The 21,796-nt window shown below is 40.5% G+C and overlaps 1 protein-coding gene across 1 annotated transcript; it reads right to left on the bottom strand.

Annotated features, from left to right (window-relative positions):
* Nucleotides 1–541: 541 nt before the first annotated feature.
* pgbd5 (piggyBac transposable element derived 5) lies at nucleotides 542–21,727 on the bottom strand. The gene is made up of 7 exons (XM_047602582.1): nucleotides 20,687–21,727; nucleotides 13,521–13,951; nucleotides 9,772–9,906; nucleotides 6,596–6,776; nucleotides 4,779–4,976; nucleotides 2,950–3,055; nucleotides 542–2,040 (listed from the first exon to the last, which is right to left on the bottom strand). Exons 1-7 carry the CDS (start codon nucleotides 21,072–21,074, stop codon nucleotides 1,845–1,847), a joined length of 1,635 nt encoding a protein of 544 aa, XP_047458538.1. The 5' UTR covers nucleotides 21,075–21,727; the 3' UTR covers nucleotides 542–1,844.
* Nucleotides 21,728–21,796: the final 69 nt, after the last annotated feature.

The raw sequence follows: 21,796 nt of genomic DNA, 5'->3' as shown, positions 1-21,796 counted from the left end.
CAGCGTGACAATAACATATTGACTGCAAAACATGTTAAGCAAAGCAAAGTGGACAGTCCTTCTTAAAGCAACACACAGCAGTGCAGCGTGATTATGGCGAACGTCAGAGGATTACTGGAGCACTTTTATGAGATGAATGTTTGTCCTCTCACACCTTCTTTTGGGTTGGACACGAGGCAGGTCTAAATCTGTTACTTGGTGAGAAAGGTACAGCTGGTAGAAGGACAACACTCCCATCAATTAACCATCCAAAAATTAAGCCGAAACAGAAAAGGTGACTTTTCTACATATGGTGTATCCACAGGTGTAATAAATATTAAGTTAAAGGATCACTTGTGAAAACAAAGGAGCCATGATCTTTTTTTTTTTGTGGTGTATTTATCCTGTTATAATAATAATAATAATTTCAGCAGCTCACAGCCCCAAAGCCTTTTATCTACATTAAAATTTCTTACAACATATGCCACCAGTCATTCAGGTTTTACTTCCTGGACCTAATTCTTGCCAAGCAATATCATCTTGCTAGGAGATGAGTACAACCGTCCACTGTCCAAGACTGTACTCATCTCCTAGCAACACTGGCTTACTGAACATTTAATGGAGGAGATTTTGAACTTGTTCAGTACCATCAGCTGTAGTGAAACAGAAGAATTCTCTGCCATTAGACGCCATAGCCACAGGCAAATTTTCTCCATTGGCCATTAGTAACTCACAACTTTAAAGTAGCCTACTTTGAGATTTTAATCTCAATAAATATCTGTTGAGTCACTATTCGTTGTCAAATGCTTCAACAAAATTCAAACCAGCTCTTCAGGCATGCTAGGCTTCACCTATATTTACATACAGGTAACGGTGGCGTCACTGTCTGGATATTTTAAAAGTTAGTTTCAAAAACACCTGCAATTACATCTCACTTCCACCGGGGTCGCTGTTTCATTCTCCTTTTCCAGGTTGCCACTTTTTATTGAATTTTTAGTCATAAATATTTACTGACAAAGAGGAAAAACCCATTTTTCAGGGCCTTTTAGGTCTTTTCTGGGTCCTTGTAGCTGTTTTACGCTGTGAATTGGTGGCGCACTGCTGGGTGTGGCTTTATCCCAACCCGACAGTCCCCCTCTAGTGAGTACAGTATGCAGCAACACGACACATCTCATCACAATAGCCATACATTTACATCCTCGGGCTCAACGTCGCGCACACGAATGGCAGTTCCACTTACTAAACACATACACACACAAAGCTCACCCGGAGCAGAAATCATTTTCACACTGAACAATAGAACATCACAATCCAGATTCATAATGCATGCAGCGTGTGAACGCACCATAGTCCTGGTTTACTAAGCTTTTGTTACAGGGTCACAGGTGTCTCTGCAGAGTGTGAATACTGAGCTACATGTAGCCTGTCAGCCTGACGAATAAGCACGGGAGATTCATTCAGGCTCTTAATAATAATAATTTCACCTTTTCATACAGTTAAGCCTTGGAGCTGACATCATTTACGAGTGAAATCTTCCCTGTTCCCGTCTTCATCTCTGCTTGTGAGCTACTCCTGCTGACAAATCCTTAGTAAAGCTCTGTGGTTAGTAGTTGCAGTTGAGGAATATGAACTGTCTCATGGCTCAAGATTCTGTATTGTGTAGTGCAGAGTTGGGAGTTAATGAATATTTACAGAGCCACTAAAACAGCTATAGGAAGAGAGACATAGGCTTGGCACTGCTTCAGTATTATTACACAGACACAGACCGCGGAGTCTGCACAACCGAGTGTAAGTATACGCGTGGGGATTGTGTGTTTCTGTTGTGCGCTCCTTCTGTCCTCGCCGCCCTCCTCCCTTTTTCCTCCTCACTGCGTGGGGGAGCAGTCGTCCAGATCCAGCAGCTCTCTGACCAGTCTCTCTCCAAACTGCGCTCGGCTGTAGCGTTTCACTGTGTAGGCGTCAGACATCTTGTAGAGGATGTACGCGTTGTTGATGGCGATGCTGATGCTCAACCAGAACACCTGCTGCCAGGTCTTGTTGGGCTTGTGGAAGATAAAGTACCTGTGTGGACACAAATATCACTCGATTGTTCCCATTAACGTGCTTTCTACATGATGGATGAATAATGCAATAAATCACATGTAACATTTTGACTTCACGGGTGTCAAAAACAGAATAACAGCACACAACATTCACTTTGAACATTATAATTAACTATGACAGGTATTTATTTGGGATAGAAAAGCCTAGAAAAAAGTAGAAAAGCACAACTTTCGAAAGATGAGCAGTGAAAATGTTCTGAATAATGAGGCTGTAACCATAAAATGCATGTTATGTTTTTGTTGTTTGGTACTTAGTAATTATCACGGTTTAGCTGACAACCATCTAATAATTTCCTCTGTAGTGTGAATGGTTAAGACTGATCCAAAAGGGAGAGTATTTTACATTTTTGTTCAAATACAGCATATTGTGAAAGCAAGGTTGAGAGGGCTTATTAAATAAAAAATTTCCATTATTTTAAATAAAAATCGTCATTATTATAAATTTAGGAGTATGTGTTTTCTTATTTCAAAAGTGTCTTCTAGCTGAATATTTGTAGCTGTATCTGCAGTAGCACAGATTCATTCATAATGGTAATTCTGTACATTTGATTACACTGCTTATTTTTATTTTACTTTAATTTAATCTCTTTTAATCTTATTTTTCTTTCTTGTGGTTTTATGAGTGTTTATTTTTATGTGCAATGACGCTATGGTGATCCTTGTGGATCACTAAAGTCTAAGTCTAAGTCTTATCCTGTTTATTCACTGTTTATTAGTATCTATATTGTAGTTACTTAGTATCTACATATTATAGTTACTATGGGCAACAATCCAGGACCTGAGTGCATAATTTCGTTCCATCTCATGCTTCTGTATGGTGGTGAATGACAAATAAAAATCCTTGAATCCTTGAAAATGTTGCACGTACTTGCTGTACTTGTCGTCGTATTTGCAGATGTAGCTCAGGTGCGCCGCAAAGGCCTCGACAGCCAAAGGACATGGGATCTCCCCACTCTTCCTCTTAATGATCATACCTGAAGGAAACACAGACACACGGCAACAAACTTACAGCGGGAGACAGAACGAGATCCGTGGGGACTTATTTCGAGGACTGTCCACATGTTTGTTTCACTGCTGTTTACATTTTAGTTACCAGCTCTCGTAGACATTTGGCTGCTGTAGGGTAGATCTGTTTAATGGACCTTTTTTGTCACAGTCAATTGGACTTACAGTCCTACAAAAAACACATCGCGGCTTATTAGGAAATGTAAAATTTCTACACAGCTGTCACTAATTACCAGAATCTTCAGTGGATGATTTTTAGATCTGAGTCTTAGAAGTCTTACTTTGGAGAAGGGTGGAAATACAAAAGAGAATAAAGAAGTTAAGAAAAGAAGAATTAAATTAAAACCTGTGCACAATGAAAAGGAGTTGAGACTCACCATTTGTCATCACGCAGACATTTATACTACCGACTGAATTACATAATGTCACGCACCCTGCCATCACTCATGTGGATAAGGAGACTTTAAATGCTAGGTAATAAAAATAAAAGAGGTGTTTATTTATAGGATTGGATTTAATCCCGGTGAAAAACGTTTACACACTCACCCCCACACACACACATTCACACACACACACACACATTCACACACACACACATGCAGGCAGAGGGCAAAGAAAATCAATACTGGAATAAAAACTGTTTAACTGATTTGGAGCCTCACATCCACGCTCCTCATGAAGCCTGCAAGCAGGTTTAAAACCCAGCACAACTGTTTAATGGAGAGTGGATTACGGTGTAACAGGAGGGGAATATCATGATCCTGTCGCCTACAGGAAATGGATTATCAGGGATTAGAAGCTCTCATTGATTCTACCTGACATCGGCGCTTAATGATGTGCCAATTTCGCCTGTTGGTAGCAAAAATTACAGTACTTTAACTGAAAAACAAATTAATTGGGGGGTTAATTGGGGTTATTTTTTTTTTAACCTCCTGAGACCTGAGCTTTTGTCTGGTATGCGTTTTTAATGTCTCCCAGGTATTTGGGATTAGTAGGAACCTAAGATGTATAAAAACTAAGCATTATCTTCTAACAAGAAGTAGTGGTTTATATGTGGACACTGTGGACACATTTATATTATAATAATGTCATCCAATGTGTGACAAAATATGAAACTGTTCATGTTGATACCTGAACATGGCTGAGCAAAGACAGAACAATGGAGTCTCAACGTCCTCAAACGAGTACTTGCTAATTAGCGACTTTGTAGCTCATTGCTATTGGTACAATTTGTTAAATTTGTGCATCATATAAAAATAGAAACGTTAATAAGAATAAATAATTAAGTTTCAACCATAAAATTCAGTGATGTTTTCTACCTCATCCACTTTTGTCCCGTGAACGTCTGTAGAATGAATCCACTGTCGTGTTTTTACACCGACTAATGTATGGACCCTTTGCTACCTCTAGATGGCAGACTAAAACGTCCACTAACGAGGACGAGATTAAATGAAGTAGAATAAGCTGCGATAAAACCTAAAACTTATTGCCCCTGTATGAGAACGTATTGTCTCAGGAGGTTAAAGTCTTTGTGCTTTGCTGCAGTTAGGAATAAATGCATTTAGTGCAGGGATGTATATTATATGAATATGTACTAAAACACTTTCTACTACATTCAAATGGGACAAAAAAACATTAATATCATTCACATAATTGCGCAGAGTGAATTTTAGGACGTTATCTTCTGTTCACCTTGTTTTGTTGGGGAATACGCGTTGGTGAGGAACCTGAAGTGTCCCTTGTTGTACCAGCTGATCAGTGACATGGTGCCTTTCATCATCACTCGTGACTGGCCGCGCTGCGCTGGCGTGGAGTCACAGACCAGCATGCTCTGTGGTAAGCCTGTACAGTCACTTTTCCTGGTGCTCAGCAAACCACAGCAGAAAATATCTAAAGAAGGAAGCAGAGACAAACAGAAAGACACGTTAGAAGCTGTACAGACAGGGAACATCTACTAGAACATACACAGATAAATTTACTGTATAGGCACCTATTTGCTTTAGATGGAATATTTAACAGCACAGTATGAAAACATTACTTAACACTTTTGTGGTAAGGCGATGAAATAGAAATGAAAAAATAGAAAAGCTGCAAGGATTAGAAACAGTAGAGCCAGTAATCAATAACTGATTTTGTGTTTGTATAAAATAATATTTTCACTGCCACAAGGGGGAGACATATGTTCATCACTGTACCTTTAAATATTTTTTGATTTACTATTTTCTATTGGACAAAACAATTACTCACCACAACACTAATCTACTAATTAAGAAAATTATCACGTGTTTTATGTTTGGACGAAAAGCAGAACAAGCTGTTCTTCGCTAACATATCGCCTTTCCCTGTTTACCCGTCACTTCCTGCTTTAATTCTTACAAGGCTGAGTAGATGCATAACAATCATGTGGCTGACTCCTGCCAATTTGTTCATGTTCGCAATCTGGAGGATGATTTATATCTGTGTAGTACATGCCGCATGTGTGTGAGTGAGTTCACACTAAGCAGCGCAGAATAATACACAGTAATTAACTCAGCTAATTAAACCAGCAAGATAAAATTTTAAAAGAACAATGTCAGACAATGCCTTCACACGCTCAGAAGTTTTTGGGAAAACGTCTCGTGGTAGCGTTTCCTAATTAGAATGATGAAATATTGATTGCATCCTATTATTTTCTGCTGGGCGCTCTGTAGCTCTCCTCTGAGTTTTAAATTGCTCTTCTGTTACTGTTTAGCAAAAAACGCTTACATAAAATGGGGAATGTAAGATCTTTTTATTTTCCAAGTTGATGAGATTTTTTAAGGAGCCCGATGAGGTGATTGTACGTCGCCTTCACAGATTGGCTCAATGTGATCCTTTTATGAGTTCTTGGCCCACATTTGCAGTTATTATGAAATAAGAAATGGTGAAATCAAATGTGACTCACCCTGACAAAGAAGAAAATGAGATTATTCTACCATCACTTCCCACTCTGATAAAATATGTCACATATGTAACAGTGAAACAAATAACTTGGTCAAATAGTGCCATTTTTTTTTTTTTTAAATGATGTGTCCTATGTTATTTAGTGAACAAGTCAAAAGGATTTAGTGACAGAGTCAGCTTTGAAGCGTAAGGATAATTAGATTGTTGTTGATGTTTCAAGGATTTTTCATTTGGGAAAATGGGATGCTAAGAAATAACACTTGACTCTGTGGAACACATTGATTTGGTGCACAAAGAGATTGGTATTGGAAGAAAATGTGATTTCAAGACTGAAAATTAAACCGAATTACAAATGAAAAAGTGTGCTGTGTATTTCCAACCCGATGTCATCGTCTCTGTGCTGTTTAGCACGGAGATGCTATCATCATAGCATCACGGAAAGTAAATAACAGTAAAAAACAAATAATGAATTCAAAAAGAGATAACAATGTGAGAAGGAGACAGGAGGAAAACAGCAGAATATAATGTATTTTTAGACAGAATGACAGAGAGACAGACTATCCACTGCTACCGACTTGTTTGTATACCTTGTTTGCTGAATTCTGAGAAGAGGCCGAGGCTTGTGATGGACGGCCCAGTGAAGATTATGGTGTTCTTGCCGGAGATGTTCTGGCAGAGCTGCTTGGCCACGAGGCTGTGGAGCTGAGGTTTGTTCTTCAAGGTGGCCAGGCCATCTGTGCCCTGTCCCTCCTTCAGATGGACCGAGATCTGCAGAGTGGGCGGATTAACACGGGACACGTAGATAAATAGAATATAGAGGAGGAACAAAGAAGTAGCTAACCTTATTGCAGCTTATCTCGAAACAGTTACAGAAAAATTCTATACATATGTATATTCTTTTTTTCCAGTGGAGGCTAAAAGTTCAGAGGCTGCTCTGAGGAAACGCTGGAGAAAAGGATTTGCCGAAATCTTTTTGGGCTCATGAATGTGTATATGCAATATGCAGACTGGAGGAGCAGCTCATTTCAATATCTGCTTTAAATAAATAATCTGGTGTCAATTTGACCCAGCATGCCTCTCATTATGCGGCCATTTTGACACAGTAGGTAAAGATTTGACGGCCCAAGGATGCCGTTAGCTAAAATTTGCCTCCATTGGGGCTACGCTGCTTTCTTAATTTGGGGTGTTGTTTGAGAAAAGTTCATGGAATCACCTCTTTATTTCAAAGCCTGCCCGTTTTGTACAAGTCCTTGTTATTTACAGCAATAGATTAGTGCGGTGGTGCAAAATTAGAGTAGCTCAGTTTATCTTTAAAACGTTGACGGCTGAAAAGCCTTCGTTTGACACCCATCAGGGACTCTTTGGGTTGATGTTGGTGCAAGAAAACAACCCACAAGGTGTCTAAAATTAAAAAAAATCCTCATCTGGAGAAACTGAATGTGTCCGATACGCTTTGAGGATTTTTCTAAAATCCTGAAATATATGGGTCTAAAAACTGGGACCATGAATATTCACAGCAAACGTCCAGACAACGTGGCCAGTAGTTAGTTGTTGAGAGGGAGTTGTTGCTCAGCATCAAGGCGGGCTGAGCTGTGTAGTGCCTGATGCAGAGATGCAAGCCTCAGTGGAGACATGAAGCAGCGCCCTGCTTCCAAACAAAGCCATTATCAATTATGCACAAACAAAAATGTTCACTCACAAACAGTCCTGTGTCCCTTTTGCACTTTCCGCTGCTGTTCACGAGCTGAATGGCATTAGCCTGATTAGCCAGCATCTACGTTACACTATTAGACTAAGTGGTCAGATCCATGCATCTGTATGTGTGTGGTTGTTTGTGTATCCTTGTGTGGTACACTGGCTAATGGAATCTCATTGATTCGCTCCATTAACTCATTTTATTTCTTACGTTTTTTTTTTTTTTCCTTTCGCTCCCTCGACACAATTCATTTGGACAGAGAAGATCTCAATGGAGACACACGTCATTGTACAGAGGACTGGTAAAGATTGAGTGACGGCTAAATGGCTGCAGTCACCGTGAGTGCTAATGCTCATTTGTTAAATGGATGGGATAATGGAACACGGCTTTAAATGACAGACTCCGTGACGCCCCTTGCACTTTACACGCTGTTTCACACAGAAGATCCAGGATTACAAGAAAAAATATGAATGGTCAACAGATCACTTTAATTTACATATATTTAACTTGAGGAAAAAGAAATCTAAATTAACTTTCTGATTGGGTTCCAATCTCCACTAATGCTATTCTGGCCTTCATCCAGGATAACAAAGGAAACACTTCTCCTACAGAGTACGTAGTCCTACGTCTGACATCAGTCTATTTATAGGCTCTGTGCAATAAAAATCCATTTATTTAGAGTGTTGCATTATTATTCCTGGCTGGTTGAGTCTATGGTTGTGCAGCTCACTCTCAAACGCAAAGAGGCTTTCAAGGTTTTTGTTTCTGTTTGTCAACACCTGGTTGTCAACACCTGTATGTTCGCCACATGTTATCTATATGGGATCACTGGGTGAGTGAGGAGTTCAGGAGGTTTCGTGATTTTTTTGTGCAAGGGAAAGTCAAGACTGCAGCAGCACTTGTGGTGCATGGACCAACTTTATTAGACGGAGTTGATCCTGATCCGGATGAAGTGAAACTTCATCCGGATCAGGGTCAGGGAGGAACCTGATGAAGGCTATGAGCTACGAGCCGGAGCACGTCAGCCTAATGAACTTGCTCCATTTACTGACAAAGACCCCAAGAAAGTGGACATTTTATGAGTTCCCAGTTCTGGGTTAGTGGTTGAGTTGCTAGAATAAGATTAAGGTTTGTCTGTCGGTATTTTTGAATAACGAGACAGATTCCTTCAACTTCAAACAAATAAAACCATGACTATAGAGGATAAATGCATTATGTTCTGTCAAGTACACAATTACTCGTGCATGTGTTGGTGTGAGCCTGCGTGCTGTGCGGTGTGGGTGGCTGAAGATAAAACCTGCACAAGATTCCCACCGTGATAAATCAAAAATAGCTTTCAGTCTGCAGGAAGAACGTTGCAGACCATTATGTGTAAACACATGTGTGTGTATACATTTCTTTATCCAGTATAGTGACCTCTATGATGGAGAGAGTTGGATAGGGGTATCAGTGATGCTGCAGCACTGGGCCTCAGTGTTACATAACCAACCAGCGTAGGAGCTGAAGGTTGCAGAAAGGGTAACGTTGTTAGTCAGAGGCGCGGCTGTGCTTGCTTGAGAAGCGACAGCTCGGATATAGCGCTGAGCCAGTAGCTAATCCAATGCAAAGAAACATCTGAAGAATATCAGACAACTAATACTTTTTTACCAAGAAAACTTTCTCAAGTCAAGATAAGTTTGGTACATTTTTAAAACCCCAAAAAAAAAAGAATCCAATTTTCTTCAGACAAAGCACCCCCAATGACAAATATGTGGATTTTCTTAATATAGTGTGCAAAAAAGAATTGGTTAGATACAAAAATATGATGCAACATCCTGAGAGTGAGGTCGGAAAGTTGGTGTGGTTCGAAGGCTTTGATGTTTCTGTGAAAGCTTTTTCGGCTTGACTCCAGGTAGACTGAAGACCGATGTCAAATATTTGAAAGCAGCAAATTTAAACAGAACCAAAGCAGACACGGTGTATTGCTCTGTCATTTCTTCTTCTTTTTGAATTCAAATTAGACCTGAAACAGTTGTGATTGTGAGTTTCCCCATCTGCCGCTTTGTCTCCATTGTGTGCGTTGTGTACCTGGCAGATGAATCCGGTTGACGTGCATTGTCGAACCCAGAGGCTGAACTTCCTCTTCTTCCTCTTCCTCAATTCTCTTTCTGTGCAGGTGGTGATAAACACGGGATCCTCATCTATTAAGGGCTCGTGAAGAACCTGGAAACACACGGGCAAAGTTACTGTACACATTCATTTTCTCTGTTTTATATAATTATGCCACAAAAACACAAAAGGTGTTACTGGGGAATAAAAGTGAGATTGTGGGTGGTGTAACATTACAGCTAGCGGTTAGAGAGAAAAAGCAGCCGATGGAAGAGCTTCACAAGTATGTGTTCGATACTATGAGAAAGAAAAAAACAGTTCAAGGTGCAGCTCTTTCTGCAAAACGCCTCCTCCCTTGTCAGTTTCATATTTTTTCTGTTGTTCCAGTGGTTGTTTTGTCTTTTACTTCTGCGTTTGTGTGTTACATTACTAAGAAATCACCTCCATGTTCGGTACTGGACTATGACTAACAAGTTCAGGTCAAAAGAGACAAAACGCTGCACCCAAAAATAGACAACAAATGACTCCAACTTTGTCCTCGGGCAAACACTGAGAAAAAGAGGTGTCTTCAGACTGTATATTCAGTGGAGAGAATACCCTTTGTTATCATGGATCACAAAAAACAGAGGCTGTGCTGCTGATAAAAATGTAAACATAAATTTTATGGTTAAAGATGTGATAAGAGAACGCTTTAAACTACTCACCATTTATAGTAACTGTAGGAGTATAAAACCGCACTAAAAGCACTTAGCTCAACTTCAAAATATTTGCTTTATGTTACTTCCCATGATAATAGTGTTTTAAGTTTGGATATTTGTTCCTTTAATAACTATCCCTGAAATAGTTGTGACATTATTAACATAAATGGTAACATACAACTTGAAGAATAAACTACCCAAACTGTACTAAAATATGTATGAAACATTGTACAGAAAGCTATTCATCCTTTAAAAGACAGTTTACCTTTTTTCAATATATATAAACCTTTTAAATGAGGGTGAACTGCTCCCCTGGTATAGATGAGGTCACTGTCTCTAAATGTGTCAAATCAGATGCGGAAAATGCATTTTCCCATACGGGACTAAGACAAGTACTTAATAAGCTAGCATTTACATATTCAAATGCACACACAGAGGTGCAAACACACGACAAACATTAGTCTTTCAAATTTCCCTCAGCTCTCCCTTCTTTCCTGCCTCTTCTTCCCAGACCGTCATGATTTGACTAAAGCTGACGTGAGCGGTAACCAACAGCTCTGTCCTGCTCTAGAACCAAGAGCAACAAGTCATTTCCCAGTCAAATAATGAGTTATGGATGATACAAGTCGATAATTAATGAAGCTATCTAGCCTAGGGATGGGTGACATCACCCTAACCACAATGGCCTTTTAAGAAAATATCTCATCTTGCAGCTGCAACACATTAACGCGGTAGCAGCCTCTGCAGCCTGTTTGTCCTGGCTTACAACCACACTGAAAAACAAAGTGGTTACGTTTGTACAGGAATGCTTGATGTAAATCATTCGCATGGACTTATTAATCCTGTACTGTAGAGAGAAAACAAGACGATCCATTCATCCGCTCCCCGTCTTGCAGTGGCTGCTCTGTGAGGACTGCGACAAATGCTCTTAAAGATTTTACACTTGCAAATCAATACAAAGCCCAGTCAACGGATCAGAAAATGTGAAGCACTGCTGCCAATATGCGTTAACATGTTAAGATACATACACACTGACACACTGCACACAGACAAGGCTAAAAGGCAGGCAATTCCAGGTCAAAGACACACACAAACAAAGAAACATCTTGAATTTGAACACAAATACTACATGTTGTTCTGAAATTAATCAAATCTTAGGCAAAAATCTTAAAATAATTATATAATTTCAATCTAAATATTGGCAGCTTTGTTGTTCCTCAGCTTTTGTAACTTTCACAATGGACATTTTTGCTACTTGGATGGAAACTAAGGAAACAACAGAGCAACTGATGATTAAAATCATAATGAGTTTCCTGCTCAAACTCTTAACAAGTACATCAATTTCTTTCTCTGCTTCCCAGAAAGTCAGTTAGATTAATTTTTCCATTGTCTGCAACAGTTTCAGTCTGTGCCACTCTCCCAATCTGGGCCCACAGTCGGCCTCTGGCACCGGGAACGAACAGATAAAACAAACTGGCCTAGATACACATATACCCCGCCACTCCTGACGGCAAGCACACACACACGCACACATGCACACACACCGTCTTACAGTCTGCCCTTTGTCGTTTTCACATTTAAGTCTCTATATCAGCCAACCATCAATGGCGTGGTAATCAAATACACTCAGCTGTTTAAATTATTTCAATGGTAAAATGGCACAGTTGAATCAGATATGCGCCAGTGTATTCCCAAATGAACCCCAGCACTAACAGCATCTTTCATTACACGATGATGTTACAGCACTCGCACTGCAGAAAGACCAAAAGCAAATGAATCATCCGCTTCGCAGTACTTCATTAATTTTTTAAAAGCCTGACACTGGCTTCAGGGGTGACAACACATGCCACTGGAATATGATTAGCCACCCCCAGCGCTCTCCTCCTAACAGGAATCTGAATATGAAGCGTAATTTCTTAATGGTTACAGAAGAACGTGTAACTTATATGAAAAATAATAAAACAGATTTTATATAGAGATGATTCGTGACAAACGTCTTCATAAAGGTTGAAGGTTGAGACAATGGGGACAATCAAGAGCAAATTTCACGTTTTAATCTTCTTGATTTTTGCTTTTGTGCTTGATTTCCTGTTTGAGCTGTTTGAGGCTAACACATTCTGTACAACAATGACACCGAAGGACTGGTTTGAGTTGAAGCAGGCCAGTTGTTTGTGCCCTTCAGATCTGCAGTTCTGCTGTTTATCTGGAGAAGGAAGTAAAGCACGAGTTGAAAAAAGTCCAGCCCACCCAAAATAGAGAAGCAAGGCTGGTGCTCCACTGCCCCAGTTGCATAAATGTGGATCTAATGCGTACAGTGCGACAGAAAACTAGCTGAAGTCTGTTAAAAATGGGAGCTTTCCCAGATGCTGTGTTGACCTGGGAGCTTCCTAATCTACTGCATTAACTGTACGCCCTGAGATCGATGGACTCAGGTCAGACAGTTGAGCCCAGAGTTCAGAGCAAACAGAGTGAAGCAGCTGTTATGCTGCAGTCAGATGGAACAAACTACCTACAGAAGTGAAAGCAGCTCCAAGAGTGAATGTTTTTAAATCCAGGCTGAAAACTTTTCTCTTTTCAAGTGCTTATGTGTGAGCTCTTTTAATGCACTTTAGCATTTTGATTTGTAATTATTTTAAAGAAATTCTGCACTCGTACTTTATGCCCTACTTTATTTTTTTTTCTCTCTGTCTTTGTAATGTTCCTACCATAACTTATTGATTATAACTCTTGTTTGTTGCCCTGTGTATGAAATGTGATAGATAAGTAATGCTGCCTTGTCTTGCCTTGCCTAGAGTGAAAAAGTGTCAACACTGCCAACACTGGGGCTGAAAACATGATTCAATTCTAAAAATGATTCTTGGCCCGTTTGCCTGGTGTTTGTCATCTCTAAATACCCACGTTTCTAGGAATGTGCAGTTGTGCTTGATGTCAAGTGTGCTGTTAAAATCTGTGGGACAATTTTCATGACACCCCAGATGAAGTTTAAGGTAACTACCTTAAACCATAGCAATTCTGGTATACTGTACACACCTGTGTCTGAGATGGTCTGAAGGTGCAGCTGAACGACTGCTGCAGCGAATCCAGGAAGGGCTGGATCTTGTAAAGACCCTGGTTGCTTCCTTGCGACGGCCGGAAAGCCACAATGTGGAAGTACTTGAGGATCTTCTCAAAACGAGCCTGGCTCATCTTCAAGGCGATGCTCCTGTTGCTGAAGAAGCCCGAGCTCCAGATGCTGAGCACTGACTCACAGCGGTGCACACTGGTGGAAGTGACAAAGCCCAGGAATGCCTTCATCTCCTGGGCTGTGACAGGACGCCAGCCTTCGTCTAAGCCGAAGCGCTCCTGGAACTTCTTGGCGTACATGTTAGTCTGTGTGACCATGTTTTGGATGCAGTTGTCCGGCACGAAGAGCTGGAAGAAGTCCAAGGCTGTGGCAGTCTCCGGCATCTTCTGAGCAGGGCCTGGTTCAGGAAAGAAAGGCGAAAAAAGAGTGACATATTATGACAGGAAATTGTGCTGATTGACAGACAGAGAGTCCCACATGTGTTAATACACAGACACAATTGTCACTTGCTCACTCCCAGTTTTTAAACGTTGCTACAGGGCCTTCAAATTGATTGACTTTGCTGAACAAAAGGTTTCTATTTTGATACTCACACAGGACACTATAAAATTTGACTTTGTCGAGAAGTTTCAAATGAGTGTGGGATGCATACAAAGTGTTTCTTGCTTACATAAACATACACTTACATAAAGTGTCATTTCAAAAGAAAAGGCCAAACAGTAAAAGAGAAAACATCCATAAAGTTATATTAAATATGTACTAACTTCACAAACAATAATTCCTTGTGTTTTTTTTGTTTTTTTTTAACTTATGAGCCACACCAGCTTTTAGTATGAATGTCAGAAGCCCAGGGCAGCATTAGGAAGGTTACACGACATGACAGCCGACACACTGTGATGCTTGTCACAGTTTGGCGTTTCTACGGTCGCGCAGGTTTCCGTGTCTTATTGCTTTACTGCAATGGCAGGCATGAGTCAAAACCATGTTCCAGTGTAGCGGAACCAGGAGCCATGACTGAAAGACATCTGAAATCTTTCAATAATGCATCAGCTGATGAGAGACGGTTTATTTTAAAGAGCATTTTACCCTTTATGACCAAATGCTGTGGGGGGGAGGGAATGTCATATTGAGCCATGTGTAACACCTGAACATGTGTTGAACTTGTGGCACAATATAAGATAATGAATAAATGATTCAAACAGATGCTGTTGTGGAGATTATTAAAAAAAAATCTGGCAAAACAGTGTAACGGATAAATGGTGAAACTACATTTATCCCTAAAAAATAGATAAAAAAGCAATATACTGTAGATAGTATAGGTTAATGAACAGTTCAAACTGTTTGATTAATCAACACATTAGTTAGCATAAATTTATTGATGAGCCAAAATACTAATTTAAAAGAAATGAATAAACAGTAACATAGTTAGCTTAAAGTAATGAACAGTTCAGTTAGCTTAATGGAAAGACATTTGAAATGGATAAATGGATAAAACTAATGGATAAACAGTAATGTACAGTAGTTAAAGCAATTAATTATTTAAAGTGTAGTGTGGTGGATTATTGACAACTAATTTAAATATTTAGCTTAAAATAAAGGAAATGTTGAAAGTAATGACTGACCAGTTAAAAGTTAGCTTAACATATTGGAGGTAAAACAACAATCTAAACGTAATGAATGAACACAGTTAGCTTAAGCCACTTCAAATAGTTACCACAATGGGGTTTTGAAATAGCTAAGAGCATCGATAAATAGTTACAATGCATATCTAAAGGTATTAAACAGTAACCGTTAGCTTAAAAGCTATACACTGTTGATATGATTAGTTTTATTGACAAATGGTTGAAAAGGTTATTTTAAAAGACAGGAAAAGTTTGAAGTAGTGGCGGAACAGTTAAGTTGTTAGCTTAAAGTAACGGGTAAAAAGTAAAAGTACTTATCGTAAATTAATGGATAAACATAGTTAGCATATAGCTCGTAATGGATGAAAAAAAATTCTTGAAATAATGTGTAAAATTGTGAGATTAAAGTGATGGGTAATCATTTTGATTGTTAAATAAATGAATGAGCTGTTTAAACAATTAGCTTAAACAGTTGAGAGCAGAGGATGTTATGCTTGGAGTTAAAACCTCTGTGGCTTCTCTTAACAGTATTTTCCCTCACTGGTTGAGGGGAGGGTGACATTTGCCTCCCATTTAAAAGCTCACTATTTGCGCGCTATTAGCTGTTGCATTGAATCCACACAGTCAATACACAGTGCAATGATTGGGTTGTATTTGCTCTGTAAATTGGAGGTTTTCTCCAAGGTTGTTGGATCCGCGAGAGGGAATTTGGACGTTGAGCAGAACAACTTCAGGCTCAATTAAACAGCACGATCCCATTATCGCAGAACAGCTCAGAACAAGGTTTTCACTCTCTCTTTTATCTAGTTGTCCTCTGGAGCGGCTGCAGCTGCCAACCAAAATAATGAAGGACTTTTGCTTGAGTCTTTCAATGTTCGGTTTAAGATAACATGTTCGTGACGTTACCCTTAATGGTACGCTGTTCAAGTGGGGAGGATGACAAGCGGAAAAAACACAGAGTGGAGTACAAGCAAGCCCACACAGTTGATTCTAGCAGACAAGACAGCAGAAGCAACCGGGGCACAGCTCAAAATTCCTTCATTTGCATCCCATTAGGCTTGAAGGCTGAATATAAAAAACAGGCTTTCTTCCAGGCCACTCCTCAAAAAAAAAAAAAGCCATCAGACATTCAGACTGATTCTCCTAGGCTCCTCTCAGAAAGAAGCCAAAAACACAATCTGAGGAAGGACTCATTATTTTTCTGGATAATGGATAGACCCTCCCTTTATAGATTTTTCTTCATACAGTCATGCCAGCTCATACTCAGTCCGCCCTGAATCACAAAACTGGATTAAACATATACAGAATAACTCTAATATTAGCTTATGTTTCTCTAAATAGGGAACCACAAAAACATTAATTTCCCACATTACTCATTACAAAAGTCGACCTCAACCCACATACGGGAACAAACATAATCCCTTGTGATTATCAGCAATCGTAGTATTTTTATTGTCTAGGGGCAAACATCTGCCTGGTAGAGCTTTTATAGCCGCGGATTTACCAGAGAGAGATTACTGTGTATTTGCAGTCGACAAACTCTCAGTGTAGGCTAAACATGCTTTAAGCTTAGTTTTTAGTGGATATTAAAGGCAAGTGGAAATGAGTGCGATTTCCGCTTATCTTGACTGAAAGGGTTTTCTGAGGCAATATTCTGACATCAATATGCCAAGTTTTAAATGATGGAGAAATCACAAAATTAATTTTTATATATTCTTGTAAAATACATTATAAGTATTGTTACTGATTATAGAGTTTTAGAGTATTATGACTATTCTTTCCATAAGACACCTGCCATCAGGCTGATCTATGGTTTATGACATAATAAGCGAGTGAACTACTTAAGGAAATTATTGGCAAATATTGTCTCAAAAGCCTGAAAAACACTGCCTGAAAGGTTATTTTGTGATTTACTTAAACCAACTCTCTAAGTATTTTACTCCATATGGTATGTGTTGTCAGTGTTCTCAAGTATTTTCTGCCCGTGTCACGTAATTTTATTTTGTATTTTTATCTTCACATATCTAGGTCTCATGCTGGGTTGAATATCTTCTTTTTTGTGTGTGTGAATTTTTGGACAAATGTGTTTTGCAAAAAGTGTGAGACACGCACCTTGGCTCGTCAAACACCCAGTGAACATAAGCTAGAGAAACCGGCTCTGAAATGCAATTTAAGCACGCTTAAATGAGGATACAATTTTGCATCAGTTTAAACGTGTTATTTCCATATAGTCTGGCCTTGGAAAGAGGCAACATGCAGACAAAACAGAAACATAAACTGACATATGGAGAGAAGCAGTAATCTGTCAGACAAGCTCAGCAAAGTGAGTGAATAAATATCCAAATCCCTTCACACACCATGATGATGAGGAGGTTATATAATCTAAGATGTGGATGCATGCTCATAATCCTGGGTCGTTCTTATGCTATGAGCATTGCAGGGAGATTAAACAGCACCTGTGAGAAAAAACATTTAAAATGCCCTTTTAAAAGGAAAACATCACAGACAATGAGGATCTGCTGCTGTAAACAAACGTTTTAAAAAAAAACAGATTCTTCTTTGAGAGTTTGTGTGACTCGATGCTCTCTGGCAGTGGCTGATGATTATGCACACTGTCCAAAGAAGTGGAGCTGTCACGTCCACAGTGTGTCAGCACAGTGACAGACAGACTATCGGGCAGGGAGACAGGCAAGAGACCAAAAGACAGATGATAGATAGACAATGATACATGGTAAAAAATATCTCTGTCAGTCTAGCATCGGGCAACTCAGTGGCTTAAGTAGCTTTCCGTGCCATTAAAAGCCATGGAGACACATTCATGTTTATATGCTGATGCTCAGGATGGAGTCGGGGAAATTTAATCGGAGTGCGTTCTTGGCTACTAGAGGTCTGAAGTGTGATTACGCTCTCATCCCGGAAGCTCTTGATCATCTCAACCCTGATACAGGACGGCAGGGCCCACGCTCTCGCTGGCTGCGCTCGTGCAAACAGACGCCAAGTGCGGTTCAGCAAATCACACCACACTATACAAAGCAGACGGACACACCTGCTACCACCCGAGCTAAGTCAACAGAGGCGCAGCAGGCAAACAGAGCAGGACTGTCCAGGATGTGGGAGTACAGAACATCCTGTAACCCAACGGTTCTCAAACTGGGGTCCCCAGACCCCTGGTGGTCCCCGAGCCATAGCTTCGGGGTCCCCAAAATAATTGTAATAAATTCTTAAAGGTATGTCGTATCATTAAAAAAGTGCACAATTACATGTGCGGACTGCTCCGCCAATAAAACAAACATGTTAAACCAATTACTCCCTCCAAGGTTAGCTTTGGGTCAATAAAAAGTCTGATATGATTGTGACACTATGTAAATCTTTCACGCGTGACTCTACTGTATCTGTCGCTTTACTCATGAGGCATTTGCCGCACAGCTCCTGCGCTGCTCAGCATTTTTTGCTTGCGACAATGGACAAATATTTCAGTACGTCCATTTCAAGTGATAATAAGCCCAAACCAGCTAAACCGATCAAATACGACGTCAGTTATCAACAGAACAGCGAGGGACGACCAAAAAGTGGTGCCTTCAGGTGGTAGCAAATGAAGCCCTGAAGCCAGCCGAGCTAAAATGAGATCTCATTATAAAGTAGCCAGAGCATAAGGACAAAACTAAAGATTCCCTCACGAAAGGGTGAGGAATGTTGCTCAGTTTTCTGCCAATAATTTGAATAGGGTTCAATAAATTATGTTAAAGCTGGAGCACTTAAGTATGCTTTAAAATAGTTTTGAAATGAACTGGTTGATTTAGACTGTGCCAGTTTTGATACTGTTCATTTTCTGATAGCTTCAAGATCTATAACATGACAATGATAAATGTTGTAAAGACAAAATGTCATTTGAACAAAATTATTGTGTGTAAAATGAAATGATGTTAATTTCTATGAAACAGGTCTTTTAGGTTAGCATTTACTTTAAAACAAAAACAAATTTAAAACAAATGGTACAAAACATACGTTTAATTGGCGTGAGGAGTATGAAGGGGTCCTTGAAGGTTTTTTCCCTTGTAAGGGGTCCTTGGTTTCAAAAAGTTTGAGAACCCTCCTGGTCTCCACCACGCAGCACAGTTTGGTTCCGATTACTTTAGGTATTAGAACACACTCGACTCCATATCCGGGGCCTGATTTTTAAAAAAGTAGGATTAACCAAATTAAATGGATGAAAGAGAATGGAGAAAAAAACAGCTAACCCAGAAATAAAAAGAGCTGTTGTTGTTTTTTTGTGTGTGTCCTCTTTAATAATCGTGTTATTAGAGTGGCCACTACCAGTAAATTTGAAAAATACATGCTCTGAAAGAAGACACACACAAAAAAGCATTTTTACTCATTACTGGACACTCATGTGTGTTCTATAATTATCAAGTAGTATATTGTTAGTCTAATAGCACAACTGCCTAAGTCATACTTGAATGAATGGTTTTAGAAAACAAGAAGAAGCTGAATTTTTTAGCATTTAGCCCATTATATTTTTTTATTGATATTATAACACTAAGTCAAAAAATGACTTAGGCAATAATGCTATTAGGCTAACAACATTTTACTGTCAGCATTAGCACAGTTTGCAAAATCAATCTTTGCACACCTTCTGGACACTTTAGCTACTATGCAGTGACTTCCTGGCAGTAGAACATTGTGCTTATTTGTAACTGTGTTCCTAAGGCAAGCAGACTGGAGATCAGGCCATATCTGCTGCCACCACATGCTGGTTCAGTTCCAAAGCTGCAACAGCGCAACATGTCACGGCGGATACAGGATGGCATTCTAGCAAATCTAAAGGAGGCCTGATGGAAACCGCTGCACTATAAGTCCAGACCCAGCTCCCTGATGTATACTGGACTCTTCTAAGGAGACGGGTAGTGACAGCATGGTGCAGAAGAAGAACAAAGGCATAGCAGTGTGAGGACGTGGTGCTGCTTGAGTGTCACGACTCCTGCTTGCACACACAGTATTCAGACACACTGAACTTGTGTCTCATATTTATACAGGTACGAGTTCTGAAAATTAACCTGGAGACAAAGGACAACCTTGTGCATTCACCCTGCACATTGGCCTATGTATATACCTTAATATGTGTGTATACATGTGCACAGCCTGGAGAGACATCATGCTGTTTCTCTAAACCAAACAGCATGTCTCCCTGCACTGCTCTCAACACAAGGCAGCATGTGTAACCACAGCACCAAGGGGCGAAATATCAAAGGCTAAGCGTTTCCCATTAACTTAATACAGCAATTAAGGATGAAGTGCCACGCTTCTGTCAGTCACTTACAACAGGCAAGGAAGATGCACATAGCTAAAGGAAACTGTGCAAAAACAAATAGCCTTCTGATCACCAGATCAGGAGCCACAAAAACGGACCTGGTCTGTTTCTGTCTGTGTCTGTGCAATCACTTCCCAGCCAGGGGCCATTCTTCCCCACTGCACAAATGACCTTATTCATATTGGCGTGCATCGCGTCTCACCATATGTCTCTTGGTACGGCGGCACCGTGACATCCTGCAGAGTCTCCGTCCAGCCCTCCTCCTCTGCCTGACTACGGGACAGGGAGCCCGGGGGACCGGCTGCGCTGGTGCCACCCCCTGCTCCCCCACTGTGCCCACTCTCCTTGTCGCCCCGTTTTTGGTGGTGATGGTGATGGTGCTGCTGCTGCTGCTGCTGCTGGTGGAGGTCCTCCTCGCCCACCTCGGCTATGTAGTTGTCTGAGTCCGAGTCTCCGGAGGTGCTGTAGAAGGGATTGTCGCTGCTGTCATCTCCGGACTCGCCGAACACGTCGTCGGATATCTGCAGGCTCTCGTACCGGGAGCGGGCCGCTTCCAGGAGAGACAGCGCCTTCCGCCCGCACTCCGCCATCTCTCTCTGTAGTGATGCTCGCCTCCCTCTTTCTTCCTCCCTCTTTCTCAACCTTTCGCCACGGCGTGCAAGTGGTCACGATCTCGCCGGAGCAGGGAGTGTGCGCCTTATAATGTGGCGACAACACCCTCCCCTATCTTAGGGTATGAATTACGATCCACCTGCCCTCCCGGCTCTGATGCGCTGAAGAGCGTGTGGATCCGGCGAGAGTCCTCTTCAAGGGTACTACTATAATATTTCCGCCCCCCCTTCTCTGCCCACAGCGCTGCGTACTGGCCAAAATTACCAATAGTTATGGCACTGCATCCGGGTTGAGAGACTAGCGACTTCTCCACAGGGAGAACGAGAGAGAGTAGAGGCTGCCTCTGCATCACCTGACAGCGTAGTCCTGCACAGTCATCCAATGAGATTAAATTATCAAAACCAAACTGAAAGAGAGGAGCGGCTGATGGGGACCTGCTGGAGTTTGAATTATGACGATTAATATACATATTACTAATGCTTAAAACCTATTAAGGAACACGGAGAACATGGAGAGGGGATCAAATTGATTGTATGTGTATGTGCAATTGTGATTTTTAAGATTACTTTCTAGCAAAACGGCACTTCACTGATAAAACTACACCCAATACATTGGGCATATTTTGACTTTTCTAAATAAGAGTCTGATTAAGGATAAATGAGAGTCACAATACTACACAGCATCTTAATATTGACAGTGC

Source organism: Mugil cephalus, chromosome 13 (genome assembly GCF_022458985.1).
Source record: "Mugil cephalus isolate CIBA_MC_2020 chromosome 13, CIBA_Mcephalus_1.1, whole genome shotgun sequence".
Classification (NCBI taxonomy): Eukaryota; Metazoa; Chordata; class Actinopteri; order Mugiliformes; family Mugilidae; genus Mugil; species Mugil cephalus.
Note: the sequence above shows the minus strand (reverse complement) of the source record. Positions and strands in the feature narration are given on the sequence as shown.